Genomic DNA, 15,462 nt, shown 5'->3' with positions numbered 1-15,462 from the left:
ATATTTTTTCCAATCACTAAAGCCACTTAAGAACTTGAAATTAGTTTAATTTTGCTCTCACACTAGGGTACATGTATACATACACATAACTCAAAGAAGAGTGAAGTACTCACTGTGACTTTTCTTACCAAAATGTAGGAATGGTGAATTCTCACTATCGGATGCCCAATGGAATGCCAAATTCAAAGCTTTTCAATAGTGGAACAGACTGTTATAAAACCCAAATATTGGGATAGAGGATAGGATGGCCGATTGTAATCTGTAAATTTTATTCCTGAACAAAATACAATTACCCACCTTCTAAACTCTTACCTTCTTCAACAATGATTATAATCTGAGATGGAGGAGGGGAGAGATAGAGGAGGGCTAAGTGTCCAAGTAAGAAACGATATTAAACATTGTTTTTCGTTAGGTTCATTAATTTTTTAAGAGAAACACCCTATCTTTAAACAAAACCAAACACACACACACACACACACACACACACACACACGCACACAAACATAAATGTACTTCTCACTCATTCCACTAGGTGGAATACTAAAAAACAAAAACAAATAAACAAAAACCACATAAACACATTGATAGACTATCATCTGCAACGCCAAATGATTATGTTAAAGGTAATCACCATCATCACTTCTCCATCTTTAGGCTAAGATGAAGTGTAAAGGTAACCATCGAATCTACTTTGCTGGCCTCAGTCTGGGAATACAGTACTAATAAAAAGAAAGTTGGGTGACTTTAATAAATTCTCTAGGATGGCTGGAGAATAAAAGGTGAAAATGTAAATGAAATAATAAAACCATTACAAAAGAAAAAAATGTATCAAAGAATGCTTCAAAACATATAAGTTAATAATAAATTCTTCAGGCCTGAGGATTCAAAAAGAGGTAAAAATACGAAATTTAGCATAGTGGCTACCTATGGGGAAGAAAGATAACTCAGAAGAGAAGATGTTTCTTGAACTAGTATAGTAAGCTATTTCGGTTGTTTGTGCTTATAACATTAACAAGATGTATTGCTGTGTTGATGTGTCTTTTATATACATATATATGACAGAAATATATACACATACAATACATGCATACATATATAAAACATATATAAAATAAAATTTATATAAAACAAACCACCTACTATACAACATGACTTTTACTCTTCTTTTCCCCTTGCTGTCAGCCCGCTGGTTACTGACTGCTATTGCTTTTGGAGGGCCTACAGTAGCAGTTTATAACTGCTACTATTCTGCATTTAATTAAATGAAAAAAATGTAATTCTAAAGTCTGTTAAGGAACATTGGAAATACACCTTCCTTAGACTTTCCTCAGTAGCAGTTCTAAGCATTCATTCCATCCACCCCTCTATAAATTAGATATCTCAGGAAAGGGACCGCCAAAGTGACATTAATTCAAAAAAGTCAACTGAATAAATCCCTCATCATTTAGCTAGGCCAAATTTAGACTTTTTTTTTTCTCTTAAAAAGGTTAAAAATGGCGGCATCCTCTTTCAACTTCGATTATATAACTCCAGGGTCTCTGAAATATTACTGAGGATCTACAATTTGCTGAAACTTAAAAGAACATAATAACATGGCTTTGATATTTAGCATCCAATAAACTTTTTTGTCCTATAAAAGAAAAAGACACTAAGAATCTGTAGTACTTGTCCTTTGAAGAGAAACAGAAAACATAAAACAGAAAATTGTCAGATTGGTGCAAAAGTAAATGCAGTTTTTGCCACTATTTTAATCCAAAGCTTTTTTTAAAGGCAAAAAATGCATTTACTTTTGCACCAACCTGATATAATCCTCAAAATAATCATTCTGATTATTATAATTTAAAGAAAATCAAGATACCAATATATTTCTGAAGCACTGGCCCTGGCTTATGCATAAAAACCACCAAATAATTGGCTGACACAAACCACAACAGTCAAAATTTTCTCTGCTAATTCTATACATTCCTGTTAATAACATTTTTAATTATAAACCCCAGACTCAAACAGGACTAGAATAATTTGGAAGCAAACTCAAATAAAGGTATCTGGGATACATGTTATATGTTGGTAGCATGGCCTTTGATTTCAAGCTATTATCTCACCCTCAGGAACAAGAGACTCTTGGACAGGAATAACAATCATCATTACTACAGCTAACATTTATTATGTAGCTAAAATATTTTGAGCACTGTGCTTAGTGCTTTGTACAATGGTAATATCAGAAGCATAATAAATAGCCAACACTAAATGGTTTACATATATTAACTCTTCGAGTCCTGATAGCACTATGAGGTAGGTGCTATCATTACTCCCATCTTGGTAATTATGAAAACAAAGGAGAAAGTTTAAGTAATTTGCCCTGAGTTAGAGAGGTTCTCTGATGCCAGAACATAAGTTCTTTACCATGTAGCTCATTAAATCCTCATAAAAATCCTATGAGGTAAATAAAAGCACATTTCATTTCATTGTGCTTCACTTTACTGTGCTTTGCAGATATCGCACTTTTTGCAAATTGAAGGTCTGTGACAACCCCATGTCCAGCAAGTCTATCAGCACCATTTTCCCAACATGTGCTCACTTTGTGTCTCCGTATCACATTTTGGTAATTCATGCAATATCTCAACCTTCTTCATTATTATCTGTTATGGTGATCTGTGATCAGTGATCTTTGATGTTTTAATTGTTTTGGGGCACCATCAACTGTGCCCAAATAAAACAGCGAACTTAATCAATAAATGTTCTGACTGCTCCACCGACCAGCCGTTCCCCATCTCTCTCCGTCGCCTCAGGCCTCCCTATTCCAAGACACAATAATATTGAAATTAGGTCAGTTAATAACCCTAAAATGGCTTCTAAGTGTTCAAGTAAAAGAAAGAGTTGCAAGTCTCTCACTTTAAATCAAAAGCTAGACATGATTAAGCTTAGTGAGGAAGGCATGTCAAAAGTTCAGACAGGTGAAAAGCCGGGCCTCCTGAATCAAAGTTCCTGAAGGAAACTTAAAGTGCTACTCCAGTGAACACATGAATGATGAGAAAGTGAAACAGCCTTAATGCTGTTTCAAAAATAGGTAAAAACACAAAATTTAAGATACCGGTTACCTTTGGGGAAGAAGGATAACACAACAGAGAAGATGCTTCTTGAACTATTAAGATATTTCACTTGTTTGTGCTTATAACACTTCAGTGGTCTGGAAGTTTCAGTGGTTTGAACAGAAGATCAAAGCAGCCTCATCATTCCCTTAAGCCAAAGCCTAATCCAGAGTAAGGCCTTAACTCTCTTCAATTCTATGAAGGCTGAGAGGTGAGAAAGCTGCAGAAGAAAAGTTTGAAGCTGGTTCATGAGATTTAAGGAAAGAAGCCATCTCTATAACATAAAAGTGCAAGTGAAGCAGCAAGTGCTGATGTAGAAACTACAGCAAGTTATCTAGAAGACCTAGCTAAGATCATTGATGAGATGGCTACACTAAACAATAGATTTTCAGTGTAGATAAAACAGTCTTCTATAGAAAGAAGATGACATCGAGGACTTTCAGAGTTAGAAGGGAGAAGTCAGTGTTTGGCTTCGAAGCTTCAAAGGACACATTGACTCTTTTATTAGGGGCTAATGCAACTGGTAACCTTAAATTGACTTGAAGCCAATGCTCATTTACCATTCTGAAAATCCTAGGGCCCTTAATAATTAGGCTAAATCTACTCTGCCTGTGCTCTATAAATGAAATAACAAAGCCTGGATGGCAGCACATCTCTTTAAGAATAGTTTGCTGAATATTTTAAGCCCACTGTTGAGGCCTCTTGCTCAAAAAAAAAAATCCTTTCAAAATATTACTGCTCATTGACAATGCACTTGTCACCAAGAGCACTAAAGAAGATATACAAGAAGACTAATGTTGTTTGCAGGTCTATTAACACAATATCTATTCTGTAACCCATGAATCAAGAAATAATTTTAACTTTCAAGTCTGATTATTTAAGAAATACAATTTCTTATGTAAGGCTATTGCTGTCATAGATAGTGATTCCTCTGATAGATCTGGGCAAAGTAAATTAAAAACCTTCTGGAAAGAATGTAGCATTCTAGATGTCATTAAGAACATCTGTGATTCATAAGGTCAAAACATCGATATTAACAGGAGTTTGGAATTAAATGGATTCTAATCTTAATGGATGACTTTGAAGGCTTCAAGACTTAAATGGTGGACATAACTGAAGATGTGATGGAAAGAGCAAGAAAACTAGAATTAGAAGTGGATCCTGAAGATGTGACTAAATTGCTGCAAACTCATGATAAAACCTAAACAAACTAGGAGTTGTTCTTGTATGAGCAAAGAAAGTCACTTCTTGAGATGGAATCTACACCTGGTGAATATGCTATGAACACTGTTGAAATGACAACAAAGGATTTAGAATATTACATAAATTTAATGGATAAAGCAGCAGCAGGTTTGAGAGGAGTGACTTCAATTTTGAAGGAAGTTCTACCGTAGGTAAAATGCTATCAAACAACATCACATGCTTCAGAGAAATTATTATGAAAGGAAGACTCAATTGATACAGCAAACTTCATTGTTAATTTAAGAAATTGCGACAGCCACCCCAAACTTTAGTAACCACCACTCTGATCAGTCAGCAGCCATCACACTGAGGCAAGACTCTCCACCAGCAAAAGGGTTACAATGAAAGTTCAAATGATCACTAGCATTTTCAGCAATCAAGTATTTTTAAATTAAAGCATGTATATTGTGCTTTTAGACATAATGCCATTGCACACTTTAAACAGAATATAGTATAAACATAACTTTTATGTGTACTGCAAAACCAAAACATACATGTGACACACTTTATTGTTATATTTGCTTTATTGCAGTAGTCTAGAACCAAACCTACAATAGCTCCAAGGTATGCCTCTATTATCAGTAGTACTACTACAATTACTTCAGTTTGGAGAAATTAAGTAGCATGTCTAGACACCCACTAGAAAGTGATAAAGCCAGGAATCAAATCATTACTATACTATTAAATGCCATGGTTGACAGTACTACTCTACAACCAATGATTAGCATCAGTATTAGTACTAAATTTTCAGGGTCCCAAAGTTACACTATTTATCTCTTTTAACACAGACTTTAGCAAGTATATGTACGTAACAGGTCTGTAATCAAACTATTAAGATTAACAATATAAAATAAAGGAACCTATGAAGATGACTGCTATTCAAGCCAATCATTCTCAAGGTTAAACTGTAAATATTTTGTTTCTATCTTCTAGTCATTTTTTGTCAACCTATTTACACTGCTACAATTTTGTACAAAGAGGACATTTCCATTTTAGGGGATTCCAACTTCTAGTCATCAATTTCACTAATAGAGTTATAATTTTTTCTTAAATTTAATCTAGTACAGTTTCCAAGTAACTCTGATAAAAAGTGGATATCAATTTTATCCAAATCCATAACATATTTGCATTATTAAGTGACCTTTAATTATCAATTACAAGGATATTATATTTCTCAAATAACAAAATCTAAAAATTGAAAATGTCCACACCGAATAAACTCAGCACCTAAAGTTTATCCCCTTTGAATTTCTAGGTCCTCAAATTTTTAAAAATTATGTGCTTTTATTTTTAACAACTTGGAACAAATCAAGTATATAGGATAACTGCTTAAGAGCAAATATAAAATCATGTACAAGTAAAACTATCATCAATATATAATGCTTTCATAAACACCTATGCTTTAAAAAAAGTTGTAGTCAGGCAAATATATTACCAAACTGAAAATCCAAGGAAAACATGTCTTTATAGTCAAATGTTTAAATTCTAAATGTAAGAAATCTTACCTCTTTAATATTGAGGGGTCTTCCACTAAGATCATATTTGTTCATAGTTTCTAGGGCTTTCTTTACAAATTCTTCATCTTTGAATTCAACCACACTTAATAGGGAAAAAATTTATAGGAAATGTTTATGTGCTAATTTTTTTCCCAAGTTTAATTTGACTTAAGATACTTAAAGAAAAAATTTCTTACCCACAACCCTATATCCAGGTAGATTTGTCAAAATATGCAAAAGAAAAAAAGTTTTAGATCAGTACATGAAGTTAATAATCAGTTCTAACATTTCAATCATTAAGGCAATTAATAATATGGTAGAATCACTTCATCTTTTATACCTCCAGAACATAACAGGCAAGTAACCACAAATTTTCCCTAAATTTTTAAATACATCTATTAAAGATAGTAGAATCTAACAAGTAACAAGCTTGGAGCACATTTTTTACTTTTAGGTGACTTTCATTAAGTTAAAACTAACATCACTGCACAAATTAAATCAACAGGAATTCAAGGAAATAAGTCTCCAACAGATCTATCCTTCTATAGTTACAAATATTTTCAAAAGATGTATTGTCTACGGCATATTTTTCAACTCTATTAAAATCAAATAGTGAATAAATATTAATTTTATTTGTAACAAGTTATCTATTAGATTAAAACTGGCTGCACATTTAACAGCACCCAGTTGGAAGTATGTAAACATCACCTATAAACTAATAATAAATTAATTTGGAGAGTTATTTTAAAAAATAATTCCCTGTGATTGCCATTCAAAGTCCCATTTGAATGTAATGACAAAATTTTTATTCATCATGCACCCAACTAGTTTTACTAACATTATTAAACATTGCTAAAAGTTTTCCATTGTATTCTTCAGTATACTGCATTCTTATTGCTAAAAATCAAAATATACTATCAACCAATTCCTTCTATGTCAATATAATCGTAAATGTCATTCATACCAATTGGTCAGAGCACGCAGGCTACCAAATTTAGCTTTTCAGTAAAATTTCAAAAATACATTCTGAACTAACACCTTTAAGCTATAGTCCCCTCAAAAAACTCAGGAATATTATCAATTCAGTAACTTTTAAAGTATCCTTGAAGACATCAAAATACAACAAAAAAAAATCCTATGCTAAAATCTTATTGGCTAAGAAGAAGTATTACCTTAGAGCATTGGAAAAGTGAATGCCCCTTTTGAGTGTTTACAAAACCCATCCCTTCCAGGAAGCTAGGTTTGTATAAGTGTCAGACTTGCTGGTATAGAGCCTCAAATCTTGCATAATAAAGTAAAACAAAATGAAACTTAAGTTTCCAAAAACTGGTACAAGTATTATACAAAAAGTAAGCTGCTGAGGAACTTTTAAACCTCACGCAGATTATTGCCCACAGCACTTACCCTTGATTTTCCTTCCGCATCCTTAAAGAGCTCCACGTATGTAACCTCACCAACTACATAAGACATACAAAAGGAAGATACCAAGAAACAATACATTTAAACACCAGTATCTTGCTTTACTGCACACCTGTGCACAACTCTACAGAGAAGCACCTATTATTCACCAACAATCAAAACCAGACCAACATACCTCCTATCAATGGCTATGTAAATTTAACTAATTTTCAGAAATGTACATCATCCACATTCTCTAAAAAAAGCTAACAACCATATTAACCTAATTCATACTACAGATCATATTTTGGCCAGCATGATATAGTTGGTGAACAAATGCACATATACATACAAATGGTCCCTTAACCTATCATATTAAAAAACATCAACATTAGCACTTTTCAAATAACTTTGGTCAGCCTACACACAACAGCTGTTTTAAGGTGACTTTCTACCTGAATGTCTTCAATCATGTTTGCCATCAGTAAACTAAATTTACAAATCATGCTTCACAGCAAGCCACACACTTTCTAAATAAAGTCAATGAATAAAACCAATCAAATAGTTGTCACCTTACAACAGATACACCAATGCAATTTTTAAAAAAATTTATTAGAAGAGATCAGCCTCAAAGCCAAGTACATAGTTTGCAGGACTGTTGAAACTCAATTTTTCAAGAGATAACAAAACTAACTTTTACAAGATCAAGTATTAAAATTATTTTTCCCCAAAACCAACCATGTATATAAGATGAAGGTTTTCAGATTATTCTGAAAACAAAACTGCAACAGCAGTAATGCAATTTTAATTTAGAACTGCAAAGACAGCATCATGGCAGTCATGACAATGCAAACAAAATAAATTCCACAGCCAGATTCCAGACTCCACCAAGATAATAACAAAACAGCTTTTGGAAAAAAAATAAATAATCAGACCTTATTATTCATTCTTTAACACGCTAAATGTATTGCTTAACTAATGCAATAGCCCTTTTAAAATCTATAAAAACTTCAACTAGACAAAGCAATCACTTTAACAAAATTCTTGGTGGCATGCATATGCTGGCTCGCTACTATCCCACTAAAATGGCAAAAAGAAAAATATCCATACTACCTTGTAATGAAATTGTGTCAAGTGAAAGAAGAGGAAAAGATTAATTCACATGTCAAGAAATAAAAATCAATTTTTTGAGTCTGTGTGGCTCAGAGGAATAAAAATGTTTGTGTAGTTCCCTCTCTGCCTATATGAAGATTATCCAACAGTGGCTTATTTCAGAGATAGTTACCTTTCTCTCTCATTAGATCTTTAATAGCTTGCCATTTCATGTCATATGGGATGTTGCTAATGAAAACTCTGTTACGATTAGGACCCTTCTTTTCTCCAGTGCCCGAATTCTTGTCTTTTGAATAAGGATGAAATCTATTGGCCTTCTTACTTCCTGTAGATTTTTCCTTTAAGTCAGATTTCTCTTCTTTCGCTGATTCATCATTCTCCCTGTGAATTAAAAAAAGTCAAACAAACAAAAACCCTTAGTTGTGTATATAAGAATGGAAGTCTATATTAAATAAATATTTCATATTTATCACCTCGCAAAACTCTCCACTAAGCTAGACCTCAGCAAAGTAGCTGGAGAATCAGCCTGAGAGCTTTGAAATTACCCAATGCTATTTCAAAGCAAGAGTTTGGCTTCTCATTTAACAGTCCTCATTTTTTTCCCACATTAAATTGTTGTAAGCATCCAAACAATCACCCAGTTTTTCCCATCACACTACTTAATTAATAAATGCTATTAGACTGGAACAGAGGGGAGAGCAGATAATTTTACTTCTAAGGTATCTAAAACTGCCATCTTTGATGGAGAATTAACTTTCCGGGCATCATTAAAAACTTTTATAAAAACTAACACAATGTTACTCTGAAAAAGTTCATCTCTTAAAGGTTAATAGTTTCTTCTCAGAACTTTCTCCTCCCTTAATTAGAAGCATAATTAAAATACAAAGTTATGTCTATAAATCCACATCTATATATGTATATACTCACATTAAGACTCTCAAACTTTCTTCTATTCCCAATTTTGATCAACACAGAAAACTTATAAAGTATCCTAATATTTTATGTTACAAATTAACCTATAAACTAGAATAGGGTACTTCATCAAATTATACAGTTTCATTAATATTACCTACAATGGGTAATGTAGGACAGATGCAGTACATAAAAGCAACATAAGCCAAAATTTCATAAACCTGATTTTTTTTTTTTTTTTTTTTTTGAGATGGAGTTTCACTCTGTTGCCCAGGCTGGAGTGCAGTGGCACGATCTCAACTCACTGCAACCTCCGCCTCCCAGGTCCAAGCAATTCTCTGCCTCAGCCTCCTGAGCAGCTGGGATTACAGGTGCCCACCACCACGCCCAGCTAATTTTTTGTATTTTCAGTAGAGACAGGGTTTCATCATCTTGGCCAGGCTGATCTTGAACTCCTGACCTCGTGATCCACCCGCCTTGCTTCCCAAAGTGCTGGGATTACAGGCATGAGCCACCACGCCCAGCCAAACCTGATTTTTAATGAGGCCTTAACTAGAAAAAAAAGTAATTTATAACACCGTAATCACAATGCAACTCTATGATGTCATATGCCAACCATCCAAAAGATGTAGGCGTACACTTAAACCCTACAGTTAAAAATTTGGACTTCTATTTTAAAATGCAATTTACTTTTCAAAACAAGTCTTTTTTACAGAACAAACAATAGGGCTTTTTTGTTGGTTTTTTGTTGTTGTTGTTGTTGTTTTTTGAGACAGAGTCTCATTCTATCACCCAGGCTGGAGTACAGTGGCAGGATCTCAGCTCACTGCAATCTCCACCTCCTGGGTTCAAGGAATTCTCCTTCCTCAGCCTCCCAAGTAGCTGGAATTACAGGTGCCTGCCACCACACCAAGCTAATTTTTGTATTTTTAGTAGAGACACGGGGTTTCACCATGTTGGCCAGGCTGGTCTCAAACTCCTGACCTCAGGTGATCCACCCGCCTCGGCCTCCCAAAGTGCTGGGATTACAGGTGTGAGCCACCGTGCCCGGCCAATAGATTTCTTACTTAAATAAGTGCTCTAGTCAATTTAAAACTATTTTAATAACAAAACCTCAATTTTAAAGCAATTTTTCACAAACATTACTAATAATATCACTGTGGATGACACCCAGGAATCTAAATTTTTTTAAAGCTTTCTGGATTATTCTGACAACAAACCAAGTTTCATGAGCCAGGCTCTAAATTATCTTCTAAGCCCAACAATTCTGGTGATCCCTACATTGCAATGCGCCACACACCTCTAACTGCAGTCATTTGTTACATAATATGCAGAGCTTCTTGAACACTATACTCTTTGTAGGTAACAGCCATAAATATAGTATGTAAACTCTATGAGAACAAAAACTATCTGCTTTGGCATCTATGAGAACAAAAACTATCTACTTTGGTATCAGCAGCACCTCGCACGGTGACTGCATATAACATTGTGCTGTAATTTTTTAATGAATTAACAGTCAATTAAGAATCCATACTCATCTGAGCACAGATGTTGCCAGAAAAACTGCTAGAATAAAGAAAGAGACATTTGGACCAAACTTGCTTTGCCATTTTTTTTAGACCTTGAAAGGGACATCTTCACTATCAAACATATTCCTTCATCAGAAATGGCATGGCCTAGCAGGGAGTCTTCTCAACTGTCTAAATCTAGAAAGTACCTACCTGTCTGAACAGAGTGACACTTTTGAAAATGGCAGCAAGCAGCCAAAAGGCACAAAGGCCTTTTCTCTGGTTTCTGGGTACCGCAGATAGAAGAACAAACCTTTCTTTTCAATTCCCAAAGGGCCTGTTTACATAATAGGCTTAGATGAATTCAATGAATGTTTGTAAAGTAACTAAGACTCTACTCAGTAAGCAGATATCTATATAGTCTCTAGATTAATACCCCTTCCCCTGCCTATTTTCTTCCTGGATTAAACCAATTGTGAAAATTACATGAAGTTCTGAAGTACTTAACAATGTTCTATTCTTGACTTGGGTGGGGTTACATAGATTAAATATTTGCTTACAACAATCTGATAATTCCATTAAAAACAATAACATTATATATAATATCTTATTTAAAATATTTACTCAAAGATGATCAGAGAAAGTAATTTCTTCATTTTCCCCAATAAGAAGCATCTTAAAAATACTGCTAAACTGCTCATCTACGATGTATGAATTAAAATTTATCTTTTCTTCCCAGTGTATAACAAAAAAAGAAAAAAAAATCTATAAAAGGCGTAACAGTTTAGAGGCTACAGGGATGCTTTAATTATTAAGAAACTGAGCCATAATTATATAATTTCTGAACTATTTCCAAGTCATAAATACTTTGGAAGAGAAAGCAAAAATATATGTGAAAACTCTTAAGGAAATGATGCTACATAATTCCAAAATATTAATACTACATCCAGAATTCAATGTACTAAATTCCCAAACTGTTCACTTAGACAACAACTCCCACAATGTACGAAAAACCTCTAAAATAGTCATAAAAATGTTATCTATTCTTAAAAATTGAACTATGCGTATCTAAATTATAACACAAATTTCTGAAAAAAATCAACCTCCAACATCAAAAGAAGAAACATAGTTCTAATGTGTGATTTTAAAAGTATAATGGTGTAGTATGAGATCCAATACTAATCCCAGTTCCAGAGGAAAACTACCAGAGGGCAGTTCAGAGCAATAAATGCCTATATTAAGAAAAACGACCTCCAGGACAGGTGCAGTGGCTCACACCTGTAATCCCAGCACTTTGGGAGGCCAAGGCAGGTGGATCACTTGAGGTTAGGAGTTTGAGATGAGGCTGGCCAACATGGTGAAACCCTGTCTCTACCAAAAATACAAAAATTAGCCAGGCGTAGTGATGCATGCCTGTAATCCCAGCTGCTCGGGAGGCTGAGACAGGAGATTCACCTGAACCCAGGAGGCAGAGGTTGCAGTGAGCCAAGATCAAGAATCCGTCTCAAAAAAAAAAAAGAAAGAATAAAGATCTCCAACAACCTAACTTTACACCTCAAGGAACTAGAAAAAAGAGCTAAGTCCAAAGTTAGTAGAAAGAAGAAAATAACGAAAATCAAGGCAAAAATAAATGAAATATACTAGAAAAACAATAGAAAAGATCAATAAAACTAAAAGTTGGTTTTTGAAAGATAAGCAAAACTGACAAAGATTAAACTAGATTAAGGGGGAAAAAACAATCAGAAATCAAAGAGGAAAAAATATAAAAATATATAAAGAAATCAGAGAGGAGACATTATAACAGATACCACACAAATACAGAGAATTATAAGAAACTACTATTAACAATTATATACCAACAAATTAGATAACTTAGAAGAAATTAATAAATTCCTGGAAATATACAACTCACCAAGGCTGAATCATGAAAAATTAGAAAATCTGAACTGTCCAATAACAAGGGAGATGGAGTCAGTAATCAAAAATCTCCTAAGAAAGAAAAGCCCAGGACGTGATAGCTTCACTGGTAAATTCTACCAAACATTTAAGAACTAATACCAATCCTTCTCAAACTCTTCCAAAAAACTGAACATGAGGAAACTCTTTCAAATCATTTTATAAGGCCAAGATTACCCTGATAACAATGCAAGACAAGGATCCTACAAGAAAAGAAAATTACAGCAATATCCCTGATGAACACAGATGTAAAAATTCTCAACAAAACACTAGCAAATTTAATTCAACAGCACATTAAAAGGATCATGCACCATAATCAAATGGTATCTATCCCAGGGATGCAAGGATGACATACATAAATCAATAAATGTTATACACCACATTAACAGAATGAAGGATTTTTTAAAAATCAAAGATCATCTCAATAGATCCAGAAAAAGCATTTGACAAAACTCAACATCCTTTCAAGATAAACACTCTCAACAAATTTAGTATAGAAGGAATGTTCCTCAACACAATAAAGGTCATATATGACAACCCCATAGCTAATGTCATACTCAACAGTGAAAATTTGAAGGTTTTACCTCTAAGAGCAGGAAAAAGAGAAGATGCCCATGCTCAACACTTCTATTCAACATTGTACTGAAAGTCACAGCCAGAGCAATTAGGCAAATAAAAGACATAAAAGGCAACGAAATTGGAGAGAAAGAAGTAAAATTATCTCTGTTTTCAGAAGATGTGATCTTATATAGAAAATTATTCAGAGAAAATTTTAAAGACACCACCAAAAAAAAACTATTAAAACAAATTCAGTAAAGTTATAGGATACAAAGTCAACATTCAAAAATCCATTGCATATGTATACAGTAATAATAATGAACTATCCAAAAAATTAATTAAGAACACAATCTCATTTAAAATAGCATCAGAAAGAATAAAATACCTAGAAATAAATTTAACCAAGAAAGCTAAAGAGCTATACACTGAAAAACTATCAAACAATGATAAAAGAAATTGAAAATAATACAAATGAAAGATATTCCATGTTCACAGATGAGAGGAATTAATATTGCCAAAATGTCCTTCCTACCCAAAATGACCTATAAATTCAATGTGATCTCTATCAAAATTCTAACAGCATTTTTCACAGAAATGGAAAAATTCCTGAAATCTGTATGAACCATAAAAGATCTCAAATGGCTAAAGCAATCTTGAACAAGAAGAAAAAGCTAAAAGTATCACACTACCTGATTCAAGTTATATTACAAATCTATAGTAATCAAAACAATATGGTACTGGCCCAAAACAGACACACAGACCAATGGAGCATAACGGAACACTCAAAAATACATCCCCAAGTATATGGTAAATTAACCCTTGGCAAAGGCACTAAAAATATACAATGGTGAAAGGACAGTCTCTTCAAAAAATGGTATTGGGAAAACTAGATATCCACATACAAAACAAAATGAAAATGGATTAAAAACTTAAAACATAACACCTAAAACCCTGTAACTCCTAGAAGAAAACACAAAAGCTCCATGACCTTGGCCTTGGCAATGATTTTTTTTTTTTTATATGACACCAAAAGCACAGACAACACAAACAAAAGCAAACAACTGGGACAACATCAAAGTAAAAAGTTATTGCACAGCAAAGGAAACAATCAACAAAATAAAAAGGCAACCTAAGAAATGAGAGAAAACATTTGCAAACCATATATCCAATAAGGGATTAATTTAAAAAATGTATAAGGAACTCATACAACTCAATAGCAACCCAATTAAAATATGAGAAAAGGATCCGAATAGATATTTTTCCAAAGAAGACACACCAATGGCCAAAAGGTATATGAAAAGGTGCTCAATATCACTATCATCAGGGAAATACAACTCAAAACCACACTGCAATCTCACTTCATACTTGTTAGGATGATTTACCAAAAAGTCAAAAGATAGCAACTGCTGCTGAGGATGTGGAGAAAGAACCCTTAGATACTGCTGGTGGGAATATATATTGGTACAGCCATTATGGAAAACAGCATCAGGGGTCCCCAAAAAATTAAAAACAGAACTACCACATGATTCATCAATGCCACTTCTGGGTATACATCCAAGGAAAATGAAATCACTATCTCAAAGAGATATCTGCACTCCCATGTTCACTGCATCGTCCACAATACCCAAGATATGGAAACGACTTAAGTGTCCATTGACAGATAAATGGTTAAAGGAAACATGATATATATTATATTTTGTGTTTACACAACACATCCACACTGGAATATTATTATTCAGCCTTACAAAAAGAACAAAATCTTGCCATTTGCAACAACAGAGATAAACCTAGGAGGACATTATGCTATGTGAAAAAAGCCAGACTCAGAAAGACAAATACTGCATGATCTCACTTACACACAGACTCTAAAAAAAGTCAAACTCAGAAGCAGAGAGTAGAAGGGTGTTTACCAGAGGTGGAGGGCAGCAGGGGATGGGGAAATGTTCGAAGGGCACAAACTTTCAGTTATAGGATGAGTAAGTTCTGTAGATCTAAGGTACAATATAGTGACTATAATTATTTACTGTATACTTGAAATTTGCTTAAAGGGTAGATCTTAAGTATTTTCAACACCAAAAAATATGGTAATTATGTGAGGTAACAGATACATTAATTAGCTTGATTGCAGTAATCATTTCACAATTTATTTGTATACCAAAACATCACATTGTACACTTCAAAATATACAAT

The 15,462-nt window shown here is 33.7% G+C and overlaps 1 protein-coding gene across 2 annotated transcripts in view; it reads right to left on the bottom strand.

Annotated features, from left to right (window-relative positions):
- Positions 1-15,462, bottom strand: part of MYEF2 (myelin expression factor 2) — a 38,904-nt gene that overhangs the window by 20,652 nt on the left and 2,790 nt on the right. For both annotated transcript variants that reach the window (XM_055279023.2, XM_055279025.2), the window contains exons 2-5: positions 8,511-8,719; positions 7,232-7,284; positions 6,025-6,032; positions 5,837-5,930 (exon numbers count right to left, since the gene is read on the bottom strand). In XM_055279023.2, coding sequence (XP_055134998.1) covers positions 5,837-5,930; positions 6,025-6,032; positions 7,232-7,284; positions 8,511-8,719 — 364 coding nt within the window. The remainder of the gene's footprint in view (positions 1-5,836; positions 5,931-6,024; positions 6,033-7,231; positions 7,285-8,510; positions 8,720-15,462) is intronic.

Source organism: Symphalangus syndactylus, chromosome 5 (genome assembly GCF_028878055.3).
Source record: "Symphalangus syndactylus isolate Jambi chromosome 5, NHGRI_mSymSyn1-v2.1_pri, whole genome shotgun sequence".
Taxonomy (NCBI): Eukaryota; Metazoa; Chordata; class Mammalia; order Primates; family Hylobatidae; genus Symphalangus; species Symphalangus syndactylus.
The sequence above is the reverse complement of the archived record's forward strand: the minus strand, read 5'-3'. Positions and strand labels throughout refer to the sequence as shown.